Source organism: Trachypithecus francoisi, unplaced genomic scaffold, assembly GCF_009764315.1.
Source record: "Trachypithecus francoisi isolate TF-2019V2 unplaced genomic scaffold, Tfra_2.0 Lachesis_group14, whole genome shotgun sequence".
NCBI classification, from domain to species: Eukaryota; Metazoa; Chordata; class Mammalia; order Primates; family Cercopithecidae; genus Trachypithecus; species Trachypithecus francoisi.
The window spans coordinates 29627263-29640961 of NW_022681459.1; the positions used below are offsets into that span (position 1 = coordinate 29627263).

The 13699-nt window shown below is 49.5% G+C and overlaps 1 protein-coding gene across 14 annotated transcripts in view; it reads left to right on the forward strand.

Moving 5' to 3' along the window:
* SLC37A1 (solute carrier family 37 member 1) overlaps window positions 1-13699 on the forward strand; it is an 83059-nt gene that overhangs the window by 39247 nt on the left and 30113 nt on the right. For all 14 annotated transcript variants that reach the window (XR_004442196.1, XM_033232584.1, XM_033232578.1 and 11 more), the window contains 4 exons: window positions 2565-2700; window positions 5447-5523; window positions 6445-6611; window positions 11056-11093. Coding sequence is in view for 13 of the 14 variants with exons in the window: in XM_033232584.1 (XP_033088475.1) it covers window positions 2565-2700; window positions 5447-5523; window positions 6445-6611; window positions 11056-11093 (418 nt within the window). In the remaining variant the exon portion in view is untranslated. The remainder of the gene's footprint in view (window positions 1-2564; window positions 2701-5446; window positions 5524-6444; window positions 6612-11055; window positions 11094-13699) is intronic.

Here is a 13699-nt window from a genome sequence, read left to right on the forward strand (position 1 = left end):
TTCGGGCCTGGGTCTCAGCCAGGCTGCCAGACCTTCTCCATTTTGAGGTCAAATGTTCATATTCCCCAGACTGCAGTCTTACTGAACACAAATAATCTGTGGTATAAAAAGACCCAAAGTGGGGGTGTGTTTTTCTCAGTTACTAGAAAACTGTATTTAAATCTGGTTGTCAACTGGGGGCAGTTTTGTCTCCTAGGGGACATTTAGTAATGTCTAAAGACATTTGTGGGTGTCACAGCCAGGGAAGGGATGTTGCTGGCATCTAGTGGCTAGAAACCAGGGTGTGGCTAAACATCGTACAACACAGGACACCCCCTAATGCCACAGAATTACTGGAGCCAAAATATCAATAGTGCTGAGGTTCAGAAAGCCTGCCTTATGTAAATAAACTGGTTTCTTGTTGCTTATTTATCAGTAAAGATAATTCTTATGCACCTTGTCAGTAAGGTTATTAAAACAAAATTTGGTCTAATGTGACATCTACACAGTGAACTCATGACTAAAACAAGGGCACACGCTGCTGCATTGAAGGGCCTTTTTGTGTGAGTCCCTACCTGAGGTCTCAGCAATGGGTGGTTGCTCGCTGCGCCAGATGAAGTCAGACATGAGAGAGTACAGTCATTCAGCCCAGGTACTGCCTGGAGGGTTCAAGCAGGTGCAGCGTGGACTTGAATCCCCGTATGAGTCCCATATAATGTGAAATGGTGTTTGTTCAATTAGACCTTTTCTTTAAAACTTTTCAGTAGAGATCAAAGTGGGCCCAAATCATACAGCAAGATTAGAGAACACTTCTAAGCCTAGCCAGCAGCACCAGCTCTCAGGAGCCCATCTGGTTCTTCCAGCTGTGCTGTGACCTGGGCAGGTCAGCCAGCCTCTCAGGGACCTATCTCCTGGTCTCTGAGGTGGGCAGGTCAGCCAGCCTCTCAGGGACCTATCTCCTGGTCTCTGAGGTGGGCAGGTTGAAGTCGGTAACTCTAGCTCTAGAATGCTCTTGAGTCTGTGTGTGGTGAGGTTTCAGCTGAAATTTTTACCTGGATGTTGTCATAATTTTAAGTTACTTTCTTCTGCTTTAGTGTTTAAAAGGTCATTTCGTTGATCTGAGGTGGATCTTTTTTACTTGGTGAATTCGGAAGGAAAAGCTCTCTGGTGTAGGTTCTTGAGATGAAAGCTGAGAACATTGGAGCTGACTCCGGGAGTGGGGTTCACGGCAGGCAGTTGTCACTGTGTGTTAGGTTTCCTATCTCTCTGACTCCTAGAATGACCCTACAGAAGAAAGTGAGACCCATAGAGTCTCTGATGCTTGCGAAGGGCTCACGTCCATCCATGACACTCTACAGCTTTTCTGTTTACTTAATAAGTCACAATGTTAAGTTGGTCCATAGTGACATTTCCCGTAAAACAGTAAAGGATGTTTTGGATAACATTAGGTAGTGTGCTGTGATGACAGCTAAAGACTATTAAGTCTGTGCCCTGCTGTGAAGCTGGGGACGTGCTTCACCACCCCGTCGAGGCTGTTTTAGTGAGGCTAGGCATCCTTTATGCCACAGGGTCTCCGGACACCTCTAGAAGGTAAGACACCAAAACGGGTAGCTGTTTAGTGAGTTGCATTGCTGTTCAGAAGGATCAGAGAGATGCCACCCCAGCATTTCAGCCCTTACCATGGAACAAATCTTCTGCCTTTAAATCAGGTCAAAGGGGTGTGGGAGGAGGTGGTAGTGGCAAACAGCTGCAAGCCACTTCCCCACTGAGCCCAGCCAGCCAGGTGTATTAACACAGGTGACTTCATTACAGCTCGTGGGGCCGAGTGACTTGCTCTGGGTCATAAGTGATCTCTTTTCTTTTTTTTTTTTTTTTTTTTTTTGAGACGGAGTCTCGCTCTGTCGCCCAGGCTGGAGTGCAGTGGCCGGATCTCAGCTCACTGCAAGCTCCGCCTCCCGGGTTTACGCCATTCTCCTGCCTCAGCCTCCCGAGTAGCTGGGACTACAGGCGCCCGCCACCTCACCCGGCTAGTTTTTTGTATTTTTTTTTTTTTTAGTAGAGACGGGGTTTCACCATGTTAGCCAGGATGGTCTCGATCTCCTGACCTCGTGATCCGCCCGCCTCGGCCTCCCAAAGTGCTGGGATTACAGGCTTGAGCCACCGCGCCCGGCCAAATGATCTCTTTTCATGACATTTGGTGTAGTTCGACAGCTGGAATTTTAAGACATTGTATACATTTACTGGATATGGTTCATGTGAAAGCAGGATTAACTAGCAAGACAAGTTCCTGTTTCCTTTCATTGGCAACTATCATGAATAAGTCATAGCATTTAAATTTTATTATTTGACAGATAGTGACATTTACTAGAAATAAAATCTTCTAGGATGTTGCCAGTCTCTGGTTTCTGGTGAGTAAACACTCCATAGGGAAATAGGTGTAAGAAATCTTCCTGGAAATTGTAAGGCTTGAGAGTTCCCCAGGCTCAGAGACCAGCATGAAAGCATCCGGCACAAAACAGCCACTGGGTTGTTAACATTCGGGTGTGTTTATTATTCCTATTTGTCTTTCCTTCTCTCCACCTCAGTGGCATCATTGGGGAACGCCTACCGATTAGGTATTACCTGACTTTTGGGATGCTCGCCAGTGGAGCCTTCACCGCCCTATTCGGCTTAGGGTATTTCTACAACATCCACAGTTTCGGATTCTACGTGGTAACTCAGGTAAGGGTTTGGGTCCATGGCTCATTATGCATAGGGTTTCCTTGGTGAATAGGGTGGGGTGTTTATGTCACGTCACCTCTGTCAAGATGTTGGGAAGGGGCAGAAGTGCGTCCTGTCCGAAGTCAGGGTCAGCTGACATCATAAAGTCCTTCCTTTCTCTTCTGCTCGGAAATTCCAGCAGCCAGGAGGTGTTTCTTAATTTCAGGAGTTGCCTCATAAAGAATGCTGTCTGTCGGTGCCCCGGCAGGGAGACTGACGTGCAGAGCCCTTAGGAGTCACCCTGTCTTCATGTGGATAAGTTTGAGATGTTTTATCTTGCTAAAGATTTGACCACTCGGGTTGGAGGGTGTGTCCTCCAGCTGAAGCCCTAGCTGGAGTCACCCTAACAGCGGTGGCAGGGAGTTCCCACCAGGGAGCGCCCCAAACCATCCCAAGATGGGGCTGGTTGGGATTCCAAAGAACAAAGCACTAACTGCTGGGTGATGAGTTTAAAGCATGTATTAGGGGAACTTACGTACTGAGGGCTGTAGTATCTAGTCTTGACACACAGCGGGACGGGGCGTTCCACGTAGATCTGTCTGCAGCGAGGGATTGGGGTACGGAGTTTATATGAGGATTTAAGGAATTTGGCTCAGGGCCAGGGCTAGTTTCTTTCCATGTTTTGGGTCAGCAACTGAAACACCTTTATCAGTGCCTAGGGGTGTTCAGGGGCCAACTTGGGTTCCAGCCTACAAAGGAGAACCTGCAGCTGGTCGGGTCACAGTGAGAGAAAAAGGGGGGAGACCTGAGGACTCTACAGAGGGATGCAACGGTGGAAGGAAGGGCCGACTTGGGAGTCAGGCAGCAGGAGGGGGTATGAGGCAGTCAGTGGAGAGAACAGGAGAGATCATGAAGGTGCTAGAAGGGGAGAAGGCCTGAGGGCAGCCCATACTGGCTTGCCCTTGGAGCTGGAGCCCTTCCGGAGTCTCCTGGCTTCTGCCCTTCCCAGCAGTGCTGTGGATCAATATTCAGCAGCCCAGGAAAACAATAGGAAGTAATGATGCTCATCTCAGGTTTTGTGATGCTTCCAGGGCTCCCCAGATAGCTCAGGGAAATGCTTAAAACCATCAAGGCAAACTGTATTTAATTTTGCTTTGAAGATTTTGCCATAACACTTGAAAAGTTTGGCTATTTTAATTACAAAAGTAGTTCACACTTGTGTAGTAATATAGAAAATTAGAAGGGAGGAGAAAACCATTTTCCAGAGTCCCAGCATGTTTCTGGAGTGAAGGCCCAGCCCGGTCAGCCCAGAGGCAGCAACAGGTACACCAGTGGCTCCCAGGCATCTTCTAGAGCAGCAGTTCCCAACCTTTTTGGCACCAGGGACCAGTTTTGTTTAAGACGATCTTTCCACCGGGGACCAAGGTTGGGAGAGGAGGATGGTTTGGGGATGAAACTGTTCCCCCTCAGGTCATCAGGCATTCGATTCTCATAAGGAGCACACAAGCTAGATCCCTGGCATGTGCAGTTCACAACAGGGTCGCGCTCCTATAAGCATCTAATGCCCCCACTGATCTGATGGGAGGTGGAGCTCAGGTGGCAATGCTCGCTCTCCCGCCACTCACCTCCTACAGTGTGGCCTGGTTCCTAACAGGCCATGGATCGGGACTAGTCTGTGCTCAGGGTTGGGGACCCTGCTCTGGAGAGCTGGCTTACTGCAGTGAGTTGGTCGGAGGTGCCAGGCTGGCCCTGGGTTGGGGACCCTGCTCTAGAGAGCTGGCTTAGTGCAGTGAGGTTGTCAGAGGTGCCAGGCTGACCCTGGTTTCCTGCAGTCTTGTAAAGCCACCCCCGAGTCTCGGGATGCTAGAGCGTCCTCAGCAATACATTCCCCAAGTCCCTTCATGAAACTCAAGTCAGGGATTCTTTAGAAGGAGATACTTTGTCCAGACGTGAAGTCAAGGCTGTGTTCCTTCCAGAGAATGATGAACAACAGTACCTTCTCCATGACCTGGTGAGGCGAAACATGCAATTCACAAGCCATGTTTATCGTACAATTCTATAAACAGTTCTATAAAGAGAAGAAAGCTTTTCTCTCTTTAAAAAGTTTGCATTTATTTATTTTTTGAGATGGGGCCTTACTGTGTTGCCCAGGCTGGAGTGCAGTGGTGCAATCACAGCTCACTACAGCCTTGACCTCCCAGGCGGCTCAAGCAATCCTCCCACCTCAGCTTCTTGAGTAGTTTGGACCACAGATGTGCACCACCACACCTGGCTAATTTTTAATTTTTTGTAGACAAGGGGTCTCTATGTTACCCAGGCTGGTCTCAAATTCCTGAACTCAAGAGATCCTCTTGCCTCGGCCTCCCAAAGTGCTAGGATTACAGGCATGAGCCACTGCACCTAGCCTCTTTCTATGAAGTTTTTAGATTCAAAAGAGACTGTAAAGCTTGGCCCCACACTGTTGTGAGGTGTGATCTCCTGGTGGTGGGTTCTGCCTGGGTTTTCCTTCCTTGCTTTTCTCTACTTATTCTAAAATTTCCACAATAGACATGCATCACTTTTATTTTGAAAAATGTATGGATACCGGTATACATGGTTTAAAAATACATATGTAGTTTAAACTGTATATAAATATACAATTGACAGTCCATCTCTGGCTGTCATACCCCCTTCTTTGTGTGAGCAGGGCAAGCCCTGTGCGCCTCCCTGCGGCGCTCTCCCAGGCCTGCTTCCCGTGGGTCAGTCTCTCCTTTGGCCTCTCCCGCAGGTCATCAACGGGCTGGTGCAGACCACCGGCTGGCCCAGCGTCGTCACCTGCCTCGGCAACTGGTTTGGAAAAGGAAGGTGAGGAAAAAGCAGCCCTGTTTCCAGTAGCAGATGAAAACTAGACCATTTTACTTTGAGTTTTTCTGTAGACTGATTACAGCAAAAACACTTTAGTATCCTCTTTAAAATAAGATGGCTGAAACCTCTGAGGCTTGAATTGCTGAAATTCAAATGGCCTGTGTCCCATGAGACAGGGGAGCTCCTCCCTCCCACTGTGTGCCCAATGGAGTCTGTGTCACTCTACGGCTCCTCTGACAGCTGCATCTGGCCTCCCGGGTGTTGTGGGAGATGCCGAGTCCAGGACCCTGCCCCAGGCCTTTTGAAGCCGAAGCTACATGTTAACGTGGGAGTTTGGGAAGTCCTGACCTGAGTCACCCAGCACACAGCACCAAAGTAGCAGAGCTGGGACCCAGCCTCTGGCGAGTCCAGATTTATTTGTAAATGGCTGTGTAAAATTCAGCTCAGCCAGGCCAAAGGCTTATGTATGGTGGAAGATACCAAACAAGATGCAGAAGCTAAAACAGGAACACCGGCGTCATCAAGTCTTAAGTCTTAGATACTGTGCCTCATTCACCTGGTGTGTACCTCCATGAGTTTTGTTCAAATGACAGTTCATCAAGTTACTGTATTAATTGATTGTAGAGGCACACATTTTAATTTCAGGCCTTCCAAGACTTTCAGGGAAAGGCCTCTTTCTTCTTGAGTACAAAATGCGCTCAGAGCGACAGGTGGAATGGGTGATGGCACAGCCTGAGGCCACATAAACAGATCAGCTCTCGTGAGCATCGGGAGTCCTGCATGCCACGGAAGCAGAGTCTGTACGGTCCTCACTGATGCTGCACTGACTGCCTACTTTACAGGCGCTGCTGCGCCCTGCACTGCTGGACTCGTTTCAGCTTCTCAGCTCCATCTTCTGTCTTCTGTTTTGTTGTGTTGCAGGAGAGGTTTGATTATGGGGGTCTGGAACTCCCACACCTCCGTAGGCAACATCTTGGGGTCGTTGATCGCTGGCTACTGGGTGTCCACGTGCTGGGGCCTGTCCTTCGTTGTGCCTGGGGCCATCGTGGCAGCCATGGGGATAGTGTGCTTTCTCTTCCTCATTGAACGTAAGTGCACGTGGCCTTGGAGACCACCCACCAAGGGAGGCCTCGGGTTTCCCTGCTCGGGTGGGCCTCAGGGGCGAGTGTGAGAGCTGCGTGGCCTAGCGCCCTGTTTGCCCATGGCCGCCTCAGCGCTCTTCTTGTCAGGGGGACTTCCTTGGGGAGCTGGTTCTCTCCTGGTCTTGCTGGATTTTCTACTCTCCCCCAATTTCTGGAGTGACCCATGTCTACATTCCTTCCTCCCGTCCTCCTGCCCTCCCTTGCCTCAGCATCAGGTGTTTGTGCCTGGCAGTCTTTCATTTTCCCACAGGCTGTTCCCTCTCACGCCCTTCTTGCTACCAAAACCTGAATTGGACACAGTCAGCTCTTTGCCTTCTGATAAGATATATCTTGGACAGTGTTATAAAAGACTTACTTAATATCTTAACTGGGTAAAAGGTATCTCTTGGAAAATCAAATCCCTTATTCCATTTCAGATTCAATAGCAAACTTTTGTTTTAACTGAATTTGAAATTGATTTTTGAAGTAGAGATCTGGCAGGCTCTGGTGCTAAGACGACTCAGGACAGTTACAGCAAGAATGGAGACACCCGGGTGGCCCCAGCGGTCACATGCCAGGGGCTCGAATCCTGCAAGCCATTCTGATAAGCTGCACTCAACACTTAGTTCTTTGAGTTTAAAGCACAGTGAAACCATACGGCAGGAGACAGCTCCCTCCTGCTGCCTGCCAGGTCGGGACACTCAGAGCGAGCTTCCGCCAGCCATGCTGGGCATTGTGTATCACTTCAACTCTGCATGCAGAAGTTAATCCATATTCCATTGAGTTGCTCACTTTTTGTGTCTTGCAAAAGCTAACCTTTGAATTTTTAAGATAACCATCATCCGGCCACTCTGCGAGTTCGGAGACTCTCACCTCACGCTTCCATGTTGGTGAAAATGGAAACAAACATCCAGATGAGGAATGTTCAGACACACACCCATTGCTGTGAGCAGATGAGGAATGTTCAGACACACACCCATTGCTGTGAGCAGATGAGGAATGTTCAGACACACACCCATTGCTGTGAGCAGATGAGGAATGTTCGACACACACCCATTGCTGTGAGCAGATGAGGAATGTTCAGACACACACCCATGCTGTGAGCAGATGAGGATGTTCAGACACACACCCATTGCTGTGAGCAGATGAGGAATGTTCAGACACACACCCATTGCTGTGAGCAGATGAGGAATGTTCAGACACACACCCATTGCTGTGAGCAGATGAGGAATGTTCAGACACACACCCATTGCTGTGAGCAGATGAGGAATGTTCAGACACACACCCATTGCTGTGAGCAGATGAGGAATGTTCAGACACACACCCATTGCTGTGAGCAGATGAGGAATGTTCAGACACACACCCATTGCTGTGAGCAGATGAGGAATGTTCAGACACACACCCATTGCTGTGAGCAGATGAGGAATGTTCAGACACACACCCATTGCTGTGTGCAGATGAGGAATGTTCAGACACACACCCATTGCTGTGAGCAGATGAGGAATGTTCAGACACACACCCATTGCTGTGAGCAGATGAGGAATGTTCAGACACACACCCATTGCTGTGAGCAGATGAGGAATGTTCAGACACACACCCATGCTGTGAGCAGATGAGGAATGTTCAGACACACACCCATTGCTGTGAGCAGATGAGGAATGTTCAGACACACACCCATTGCTGTGAGCAGATGAGGAATGTTCAGACACACACCCATTGCTGTGAGCAGATGAGCACACACCCATTGCTGTGAGCAGATGAGGAATGTTCAGACACACACCCATTGCTGTGAGCAGATGAGGAATGTTCAGACACACACCCATTGCTGTGAGCAGATGAGGAATGTTCCGACACACACCCATTGCTGTGAGCAGATGAGGAATGTTCAGACACACACCCATTGCTGTGAGCAGATGAGGAATGTTCAGACACACACCCATTGCTGTGAGCAGAAAGTGGGGGCCCGGGCTGTACTCAGCTCCCCTTTTCCCTCTTCTGCAGAGGCTGAGTAAGCCTTTGGCCACACCCTGGACAGCCTGAGCAGGGACCTTGTGGGATGGGTGGGGCTCTGGCTCTGGCTCCCTCACCAGTGGGCCAACTTGTGGCTGTCAGCTCTGACTGGTGTGTCACTGCAGTTCTGAGAAAGGCCGATTCCACCACCGGTCTTTCTCCGCTCTGATTCCTAGAACCTGGAGTTCTGTGCCCCTGCTGTCCAGGTGTTTGAGACACCAGTCACCCAGAGAACAATGTGCCTCTCTGTTAGCGCACAGGGGCCCCTGGGTGTCTCCTGCCTGAGGGTAGAGTCCACGGAGCCTTCTGTTCTCTTCCTCGACTGGAAAGGGGCTGGCTCTGGGGAGAAGAGGACGTGTGGAAGGGAAAGGAGCTTGCTCAGTGGCCGGGACCTCAGCGCCCGCTCCAGGCATTCGGGGCCCTGTGTTGATGCTGGTCTCTGTAAGCGGAGAGAGCTTGGCTCTTGTGAATAAGCCTCCCTGATCCAACTTGGGCAGATAGCAATGAGCCAGATGCCCCCTGTCCGCTCACCTACAGGAGGGCTGCATGCTTCATCTCTAGCCAAACAAAACCAAGCTACCAGAACCTCGTGCCCAGGGAATCTGTCTGACACTCTTTCCCCTAGTGCCTGGGAGGTGCACTGTGTCTGAATGATGAGACCAGCTGTGACAACAGTGGCTGGATGCTGAGTCTGAGAACAGGAGCTCTTTGCAGATAGGGAGAAAACATCAAGTGCCCCTTGGTTTGTTTCTGCCCCTCCTGGTCCCGAATCACCAACCCTGGGCAGGTACTAAAGGCATCAGACGCACCCTACTTGCGATCAGCAGAGGATATGGCTTTCTCTGCTACGCCTTCACTCCTGTCTCCTGCCCAGGGTGAGCCCCAAAGGACAGGGCGTCCCCTGCTCCCTTCTCAAGCCTCTCTTAAGTCTCCTTTATGAAGCTGTTCTCAGATGTATCCCAGCCAAGGGACACGTGTGCTCAAGTCTCTCAAAGTGAAAGTCCTGGAAGAGCCATTATCAGGGGGACCCCCTGGCTTGCCCCTGGGGGCATCACACTGTGAGTGGATACAAATGGGGTGAGTTGGCCGATGCCCTTTAAATTGGTGACCGCACATCACAGGTGGACCACTGAGACTGCCCAGCATGCCGACCACGTGTCCTTGGTCAGTGGCCTCGCCCTGTGGGCTGTGCCCAGGACAAGAGGGCAGCATACCCCGCAGCCAGCCGCGGACCTCTGGGTGCAGACCCACCTGGCCCTATGGCATGGGCGGGGCCTCAAGGCCAGCAGGAGTGTGCTCGGTGGCTGCGTGCCTCTCCATGACGTCACCCTGTGTTGTGTGGGAATGGACTTGGCCATGGGAAGCCTGCAGCCCTGGAGCTCAGTTTGGGTTGCAAGCCAGTAACCAGTTTCATCCAAGGTGATAAAGGTGCTGGGCAGTCAGAGGGGCTGCAGAGATGGAGCGAGAAGCAGTAGGACTGGTTTCCCATGGCACCTAGAGGCCTAGGGTCTGACTCTGGGCTCCCGTGTTGCTCAGGGCAGGTCGCTGGCGTCGATAAAGGACAAGCTGAAGCCTCACTTCGGGTTCTGTTCCTTTTCAAGTTTCCTCCCTTCCTGGCATTTACATAAAGATGTTTGTTCCATATCAGGATGGATGTTTTATCTCCACTCATTTTTATTTCTAATGAATTTCGTAACGTGAAGTACCTCATTACAGACATTCTTCCAGCCTCGCTCCCCTGCTGTGCTTTTCCTGGTTTTGCTTTCCTTCTGGGGCTTGTCCTCTGAATGTGAATCATGGGCTTGTCCACACGGCGTCTGCATGCTCTGCTTGTGATTATTGGCCACGCTGGGAAGTATTTTCCATATTTAAAGTAGCGTTCATGTTCACAGTGTTGGCATTGGCTGGCGGTGATCTGCCATACCCACCTTGCACACAAGTGGGCTGCCAGGCCGGGTGACTGGGGACAGGCAGGGGCGTATGTGGGGTCACTGGTGGGCTAGCCAAGCTGTGCCCTTGCCCTCACTTGCCATGCTATGGCGATGGCTTTTTTCTGAAATGAATGCCAATTTAGTAAAGGTATCAGACGGCATCTTGTGTTTTATTAACTCTTATTATGTATATTTAAGGTATACAACATGGTGTTACAGATACATAGAGATAGTAAAAAGGTCACTAGTAAAGCGAAGCAAGTTAACAGTTAACAGCCATTGCACTCACAGCTGCCCGCTTTTGCTTTGTGGCACGAGCAGCTCAAATCCACTCATTTAACGTGAATCCCGCATACGGTCCAGTTTCACCGCCGGTGCTCCCGTGTTGCCCTGCCCTGGAGTCTCGTAGCTTACTTGGCATTGCCATGGTGGTGGACCTGCTCAGCCTGGACTCATGTTTACTCTTTCAGATCCGAAGGACGTCAGGTGCTCCTCCACCCCGCTGACGGTAAGGACCCTGTTTTCTTGTCCTTTTCTAGAACAGTGTACAGTTCGCCAAGTGTTCTGACCACTTCCCCAGCCTGCTCCTGCCTTTGTGGTGTCAGACAGAAACACACAGGGTAGACAGAAGTCCCACCCTCAAATATTGGCAGTTCTAGGAACAGAGAATATTCTGTTCTGGATTTTGCTGGTAATAACCTTATCAACAAAACCCAGACAAGAGGTTCGATGCCGTCCAGATGGAGGGCTTCATGCTAAGGGAAACCAAAGGCTGGGTCCTGGCCAGGCCTCAGGAGTGGAGACCTCCTGGCTTCCCCGGGGGCCTCAGTGTGACTGAGGAAAAATACACGTGTCAGCTGGCTGCCATCACTTAAGTTGGTGGCTACCCATCTCAGGTGGCTGAGAGGTCTGCCCAGCACGCCATTCCTTCCCTTCTCTACCCTTGCCCAGCTCAGCCAGCGTAGGCCCTGCAGGCAAGATTGCTGATCGTGTCAGCTGCTGTGAACGAGCCCTGCCCTAGCTGCCTCTGCCCACGGCCAGTCACCACTGGCCTTTCCCACCTGGCTAAGGCCAGCCCTCCCATGGTACCAGTCCCCTCCTTCTCATGGCCCAGGGCTTGTCTCCTGCAGACACACCTCCTGCCCCAAATGTCATTCCTGGCACACTCATGTAGTATTGATGGCTGTCTTGGAAGTCCCTCTGGCTCTCATGCCTGCTCCCAGCTGCCCCACTCCCCATCTCCACTGGCAGGACCTCCCTCCTCTCTGCAGGCCACTGTCACCCCATGGTAACGGCCCATCCAGGTCCCAGCAACATCACCTGGCCACATGGGGAGGTCAGCTCTCCGGCCTCACCCTGCTGGACCTGTCACCCACATCTGACCTGATGCTTCCCTCCCTCTGGGAAAGGCTCCCCTCCCAGGGCTAACATGCTAGTCACATCTGTGCCGAGTGTCAGACCCCAGATGTGGGGGTGCCCCCAGGCTGCATCATGGCCTCCTCTGTCCTTGTCTGCCTGCTCACTGCAGGAGAGCACGCCCAGGCCTTTTAGCCCCCCCAGGTGCATTGATGTTGAGTCCCCATGCTGTCCCCAGAGTGACCCCTCCCCTGAACTCCACAATCTGAGATTTCACCACAGCTTCTCGTCCTCTTTCCTCTCCGTGTTGGCTGGTCGCAGAGGGAGAGATGACTGATATCTGGGGATATTTCATCAGCTTCTGCAAAAAGCCCCAAAGTTCTTTTTCCTGCAGGAATGTTACCTGCTCTGTGCAGGACACTGACAAGACCCTTGTCACAGGCCTTCCTGAGGGAGCTGAGGGCAGTTTGGCCAATGTCCCAACAGCTGCTGTCCCTCTGTAGTATCTTCCCTTTATCACAAACGGGAGCAAAATGCATTTGTAAGAGATTTCAGATATGCTAACTTGTTCTGGGAAGTTCCCATGTGGAAGTGTTATTTTTAGGATGAAGTTCTCATTTTTTCCAATATTTCAAAGTTTTTGTTATGGAGACTTTAAACATATAAAAAGGTAAAAATAACAGTATAATGAACCCCTCTGTACCCCATCACCCAGGTTTCCAACAGTTGGCCAATCTGACTCTATCAACGCCCCTTCTAATACTGCCCCTTCCCACCTCCTGCTGATGTATTTTGCAAGCAAATAACAATCATCTTAATATTTTGTCTCTGACTACTTCAGTATGTTTCCAAAATATAAGGACCCTTTTATGTGAAACAAAATGTAATACACCATTATCACACTTAAAAACCAATGGCAAAGAATAGAAAAATAGTAGGAAAAAAATCAATGAAACCGAAAGTTGGTTCTTTGGAAAGATCAACAAAATTGATCATTCTGCACCTAGACTGACCAAGAATAAAGGAAGACTCAAATAACCAAAATCAGGACCAGGAAAGGTGGCATTTCTGCCACCTTTACCGAAATAAAGTAGATTATGCGGGAACTATATGCCAACAAATTAGAAAACTTAGAATAAATAGAAAAATTCATAGAAGGACAGAAACTACCAAAACTGACTCAAGAGAGAGAGAAAATCTGAATAGATCTAAAACAAGTAAAGAAGTTGAATTGTTAATTTTAAAATTTCATCAAAGAAAAGCCCAGGACCAGATGGCTTTACTAGTAAATTCTGCCAAATGTTGAAAGAAGAGTTAATACTAATTGCTCACAAACTTTTAAAAAAAATAAAGGTAGGGGGAAACTTCCTAATTCATTCTATGAGGTATTATCATAATAACAAAAGACTAAAACCTCTTAAGAAAACTGTACACCAGTATCTTTTGTGAGTGTAGATTCAAAACTCAATACCAGCAACCTGAATTCAGCCACCTACAAAAGGATTATATACCATGATCAAGTGGGATTTATCCCAGGAATACACGATTGGTTTAACAGGTAATGTTAATGTAATACTCCATATTAATGGATGAAGGACAAAAGCTGCATGATCAGCTCAGTATAAGCAGGAAAAACATTGGACAAAATCCAACACCCTTTCAAGTGAAAACACTCAACAAACTAGAACAGAAAGCAACTTCCTTAACCTGACTAAAGGCATCTAATGAAACCCACACCTCGGAGCTTAATGGTGAAGC